Below are 6,717 nucleotides of genomic sequence, written 5' to 3' on the forward strand. Positions count from 1 at the left end.
GAGAAATGTGCATGAAACAGGAAATTCGATTTGAAAAAATCGCTAGGATGACCGTAAATTACAATCGAGATGACCGTAACAGAATCAGCAATTCATAACAAGGGTGACCGTAATTGGTTAAAACATGACCGTAATTTGTAAAGGATGGCCGTAATTTCTAAAGGATGATCGTCAATTCTAAGAAATATCCGTATTTGTATAACTACCTTTTTTGTATCAAATGATTAATGGTGTTGATATAAAAGATCATAAAACGTATTTATATGAGAGTATTATCCTATAGGTAGAAGACAATAAGTGCTTCAAATACATAGTTCACCATATATCTTTTTTACGGTACAGGGTATGATTTAAATGAACATACAACAAGACATGCACATGAACAACTTGGGAAAACATGCAACAAAAGCGCGATTAAATGACACCTTACAAGTATTATGAAAAAAAATTGTGCAGCACAGCCTCCAACTAAAAGCCAAAAGATTTTTTTTTAATTTCTGGAATTCCTTGTAATTACATATAATAAAAGCACTTTTTTAAAAATGCCAATGGATGTACACCCATTGATATTATATCGTCTTTGATTGGTCTTCTAATTTGCTTTGCAAGTAAAATAACAGAACCTGTTTTTAAAATACTACGACCAAACTAGTGAAGGTGAGCTCCATCAAAATAGATACTTAAAATATTCTTGTACGTATAGCGTATCACAAGAGACAGGGGCGGTTTCAGCCATTTTCAAAAAAAGGGTGTCCCAACCCAGGGTAAAGGGGGGTTCAAACTATATGTCCTCATTCAAATGCATTGATCGGTAAATAAAAAGGGGTTCCAACCCCCAGAAATTTACTATCATTGTCATGAACTCAAAATACGGCAAATAGTTAAAAAGTAATTGATGAAACATGTTTATATCTGCTAACCGAGCCCCTATTGAGACAAACACAACAAAAAGCTATGAATACAAATACGGATTTTTTAAGAATTGAGGGTCATCCTTTAAAAGTTACGATCATCCTATATAAATTACAGTCATTCTTTACAAATTACGGTCATCCTTTACAAGTTACGGTCATCTGTTTACCAATCACGGTCATCCTTGTTATATGGTACGGTCATCTTGAAAATATTTCAATTTCCCGTTTCATGAACTTTTCTCGGTAGTAATTGGTGATTTCTGTGTGAATCTTTAATGAATTTACATCGTATCAATGTATACTTTGTAAAGAAAATGATACAAAAGCACTTTAACAAACAATACAGATACTGACCTAATTTTTCATCCAACATCTTGGGATGACCGTGAATGCAGTTACTGTCATCAGCTTTAACCCAGTGCTTATGGCATTTTGGAATGATGGTGTTTGATGGTCTATATGACTATTTCAAAATCTACAGATGTGCATTTTCTTGAATTCATTTTTTCTCATAATTAGTTAGTATCTAAATTTGCATTCATCATTGTCCATAAAACAACTATGGCATTTTAAAATGCATAATATGTTTGTGTATGGTGTAAATAAAAACAATTCTGCAATAAGCAAATTAGGATTACTAGTAAGTGATAATTTATATATACTGTTTTATCATCACCTGTGAGTACCTTGTGGATTTAGAAGAATTGAAATGTGCATCTCTTCAGACAATGTTGGCATCATTCTAGATATAGGAAGGTATCATCTGTATGTCCTCAATGTCTGTTTGTCTTCTCTCATTTTTAGCCAAGCGTTGTCAGTTTATATTCGATTTATGAGTTTGACTGTTCCTCTGGTATCTTTTGCAGTTTCATTCTGTAAAATTTTACTACATACTCGATGATTAACTTAACAACCCGATAGCTGCTTCTCACAAAACATTTGATTTCTATTAACTGACATGTTAACATTTACAATTTTCTAATATGACGTCACTTGGCGTTGAGATTTAAACTTATTCGGATGTGTTGCATTTTGTAGGGTTATGTAATGTATTTTGGTTGTTTCCTGTAATTAGCTAATACTTCAGTTTTATCATGTACATCTTTTGTACAGGCATTTTATAAAATTTACTGTTTGCAAAAGTATAAATTATTCTAAATAATAGGGATGTTTTGGAACCTAACAGAATACCCTGGCCGTTTTTGGCATGGCTTTTTTTAACTTTTGGTCCTAGATGCTGTTCAACTATGTAATTGTTTCGGCTTTCATACTTTTGTATCTGGGCGTCACTGGTGAGTCTTGTGTGGACAAAATGCACTTCTGGCGTATTAATTTTTTTTAATTTGTTGCCTTTTGTTAGCTATTATTCGTGTGTTTCTTTGTCAATTGTGTTCTTCTATTTATTTATATTGTAGTCCTGTAATGTTGTGTTGTCATTTTAATGGTATCTTTCATATGGCCATAAAAGAGGGAGGTTTGGCATGCCACAAAACCAGGTTCAACCCACTATTTTTTCCTTTAAAAATGTCCTGTACCAAGTCAGGAATACGGCCACTGTTATATTATAATTCGTTTCTGTGTGTGTTACATGTTAACGTTGTGTTTCCGTTGTGTCGTTTGTTTTCTCTTATTTTTGAGTATGAATTCACATTACTACAAAACGTGTCACGGTACTTATCTATCCCAAATTCATGTATTTGGTTTTGATGTTATACATGTATTTGTTATTCTCATAGGATTTTGTCTAATGCTTAGTCCGTTTCTGTGTGTTAGTTACATTTTAATGTTGTGTCGTTGTTCTCTTATATTTAATGCGTTTCCCTCAGTTTTAGTTTGTGATCCCGATTTTGTTTTTTGTTCGTGGATTTATGAGTTTTGAACAGCGGTATACTACTGTTGCCTTTATTTACAACCTTGAAAACATATTGCTTTTGTTATCCATCGAACTTCCGAGTCGCCACCAACGCACTTTAGCGTATCTAAATATTAAGTGTGACTAACGCGGTTTAAAGTCCTACACATGTCCGAAGTATGTTCCATGATTATGTTAGAAATCCTTTTTAAATCTATTTCATTTGGTATGAGTTATGTCCCATTCCAGCAAGACGTACTTATTTTTTGCAATATTAGCATGGGTAATAACGTTCATAATAAATTGTGGGATCATTCGTATATTTAATGATTCTCATCTTAATAATCGGGTTTAGTTACAAATATGAGGACAATAGAGACATATTCAGAAGTTTAAAACGTGTACAAATGTATATGTATAAAACATGTCTCATTGGCACTCATACTCCATCTTCTTATATTTTCTTATATTTATAAAGTTTGTCTATCATTATTATCATCATTTTTATTTGCAGGTCAAAATGCCCGGAGAACAGCTGACCAGTGTTTGGCAAGCCATATATAATCAAGACGGACCCGACAGTGTAACCATTAATAAGGAAATATTGAAATGGTTTCTGGCAAAAGCGTCTTCTAGATATGAATCAATTCAATTTTCTGAACGCAAATTTTTCGACACGTTTTCGGAGGCAGCTGTAAAATTCAGTGATTTCAAAGAGTATGTTAAGAAAAATATACGGGAACCTGGGGTTGCTTTTTCGAAATCTTGCAGTGATTTGGAGGATCTGAGTTGGAGCATTCTTAAATCTGGAATAAAAAGTAAGCTGGAAACAGGAGATGTTTACAAACTATGGTGCATAACAAATCGTCTGATGGATGAAGATACATACCCACCAGTCATCTTCCGAGAGGACGCAAGTTGGCTTCTAGATAAAATTCTGTCTAATTTAGGACATAATCTCAAATCTTCGGATGATGTCTTTTCGAAAGACAAAATTACTTTCCAAAACATGTTATCGATTATGGAGGATTTCGCCTTTTCCAATACATCACAGCAACAAATAAACACTTGCATTGACGGTCTCTACATGTGGTTGGTTGTAGAGGTAATGAGAAAAGGCAAGATCTACAAACGTACTAAGAAGCAGGCAAATTGGACAAACTGGGTGAAACGTTGGTGTGTTTTGACACCCCAGTGTCTTCGATACTATAGTAGTGACAACGACTCCAACCAAAAAGGCGAATTAACATTCACTAAACATACCAAAATAGAAAGCCTTGAAATGTACAGTGGTTTTATGAAAAATCTTAAAGGTAGATTTAGACTGGCGAATATTCCAATGCTAGAAATGGAAATAGCTGTCGATGACGAAACTGTGAAAAGGGCCTGGTTATCTGACCTAGAGGAAATAGTTCAGTGCGTCAGAGATAAGACAACGCCTGTTCAAAAACTCCTTAAGGAACGGCATTTGAAAAATGTGGAAAAAAGGAATAAGAAAAATGGAACATCTAAACAAGTAGAGGATATCGATTCAGCTCTACATAAAACAAAGCTTCGAGCCGATGCACAGACTAAAAAGCATGTTTTCAACACTTCTATTGAGATAGTGGAACCAGAAAAGGAAACACAACAAAAAAGTCCTTCCTTGGAAAAAGAAAGTACAGAGAAGATAAAGGCAATGTTTATGAAAATTGACACGAATGGAAACGGACAGTTGGATAAAAACGAATTTGCAGACTTCCTTCAAGGTCTTGGCTTAAACATGTCAGAAAAAGAAAGTAATCTAGTTTTTAATTCTGTAGATACAAATAAAAGTGAACAGATATGCTTCGAGGAATTCCAAATCTACTTTTGTAATCACGTCATGAATGAAACCGAAACTGCAGAATGCGTCAATGTAATGCGAAAAGCATTTTTGGAGGCTGATCGAGATGGATCAGGAACATTAAACTTCCGTGAATTCACGGAATATGTTTGGGAAAAGAACAGAAACGCAAATATGTCAAAAATTTTGAAGTCTTTCTCGAATGTTAGTACTGACGAAATTTCGTTTGAAGATTTTGAAAAGTTGGTAGCAGGCAGTGGAGCCGAGGTTTTTGCGCCAATATTAGAAGAGGAAATAGAACAAGGCACTGATTCTTCTCTAGATGATTTTCAAGGCCGCCTTCAGAAAGTGTATGATGACACAGAAGCCAATGAACTTACTACCTATATAAGACAGCGATGGAATAAATTTGCTTCATTCCGAAGGGCTGGAAAAACAGGTTCTGTTGTTATGAGCGGTGGACACGGAATGGTAGCAGATATTGTTCCAGGGCAGTATAGCTTGATTGACCTTGCTTGCTTCAGTGACCTGCCTCCTTTGGAACCAAAGCATAAGGTAGTAAAAAACACACAATGGTTATCAAGTACAATATCTGGAAAATCTGGAAAGATTATATTTCCACCTGAATTTGACAAACAAATACCAACAGAACAGGCCACATCAGAACTTTTGCGGTATTATGGTTGCAGTTTTGCTGATAGTCAACAAGAACAAATATCTTTGCTCTTCCGTCACGGAATTCAGGATTTCACTTATGAAAACGGATACTTGGAAAAGTACGTAACGGCTACAAATGGTGGGGCAGGAATTGAAAAACATGATTTTTCACATTTAGATTGTCCTTTGTCAAAAGATTCGGGATTTTTCATTCTTGCAAAATACGTGGAAAATGGCGACTTCCACATAACAGCCTTCCAACTTCCTGTACGTCATACACTATATTGCCCCGGAGGAGTAATTCATTGTAATGACTACCTCAAAGGGACATGGAGGACCATGCTGTCAGATGAAACAGACATTGACCACGTGCATCTCACACACATCTTAGAAGAAGGACACGAAGAAAAGTTTAGATTCGAGTTTACATAACAAATTACTTTTATTTTAAATTGTTTCAATCAGAATATCAAATTTGTTTTAATTAAGAGTATGAAGGTTGCCTTATGTAATTATCCAATTTTGTTATTTGAATTTTAGAAGTAAATGCTTTTACAAATGCTTTTCTTTTCAAATTGAACAAATATATCTCTTTAGGTTCATCCAATCAAAAATGGTCGCATTTCCGTCCTATATGTAAATTCAAACATATTTTGAAGTCAACTATATAGCGAGCCTAAATTGTGTCAAAGTCAACTGATACCTCCCAAATGCGTTAACTTTAACTCAAAATAATTAAATAACAAATGAATTTGGTCAAAAAAAGTAATGCATAAGTTCTAAGAAACAAGCGTTTGCCAAAAACTTTAACTTATTGAGACGTTTCTGTTGTTCCGCTTTTTTCCACTTTATAATATTTAATGGGTTTCCCTCGGTTCAAGGTTGTAACCTAGATTTATTTTCTCGTAATAAATTCACGAGTTTTGAACAACGGTATACTTATGTATATAAAGTAATCCATGTCTCATATAGTGCTCTATGTATTATACGAGGGTCGAAAAAAGGGGGATGTAAATGAAAGCTGAGTTTAATATAATGTAAGCTCTTATTCTGTCATGCTTAATATAGCTTTGTAGACTTATGATAGGTGACATTGCAGTTGTATGATAAAATTTTATGGTTTTATATAACTCTTCAAACATTTTCATAATATAAGTGTTTATCATGTAAACCTTATCTGTAATAAGTGGTGCAATTAGTGCTGTTTATATATAGCTTGTGTCTAGTCTTGCCTATAAATATTGTGATTAAACTATACTGCTTTCCTTTTTTTATAATACACTTATGGTGCAACAATTCTTCATACATTGCAATGAATAATTGATATTAATAAATGTTTATTAAAAACACAAATAAAATGACAGAATAAATGAGAAAAGCAGAAATGAGTGAATATTGAACCAGAAATGTTAAGGTTAGATAAAGAGTTAACTTCCTGAAATTAATGATTTTAATTCCTTTTATGTGGA

The 6,717-nt window shown here is 33.9% G+C and overlaps 1 protein-coding gene across 1 annotated transcript in view; it reads left to right on the forward strand.

Moving 5' to 3' along the window:
• Positions 1–6,503, forward strand: part of LOC139485395 (switch-associated protein 70-like) — a 31,362-nt gene extending 24,859 nt beyond the window's left edge. The window contains exon 2 of the mRNA XM_071269853.1: positions 3,281–6,503. Within this exon, the coding sequence (XP_071125954.1) occupies positions 3,287–5,680 (2,394 nt within the window). The 5' untranslated portion in view covers positions 3,281–3,286 and the 3' untranslated portion in view covers positions 5,681–6,503. The remainder of the gene's footprint in view (positions 1–3,280) is intronic.
• The last annotated feature ends 214 nt before the right edge of the window (positions 6,504–6,717 follow it).

Source organism: Mytilus edulis, chromosome 8 (assembly GCF_963676685.1).
Source record: "Mytilus edulis chromosome 8, xbMytEdul2.2, whole genome shotgun sequence".
Classification (NCBI taxonomy): domain Eukaryota; kingdom Metazoa; phylum Mollusca; class Bivalvia; order Mytilida; family Mytilidae; genus Mytilus; species Mytilus edulis.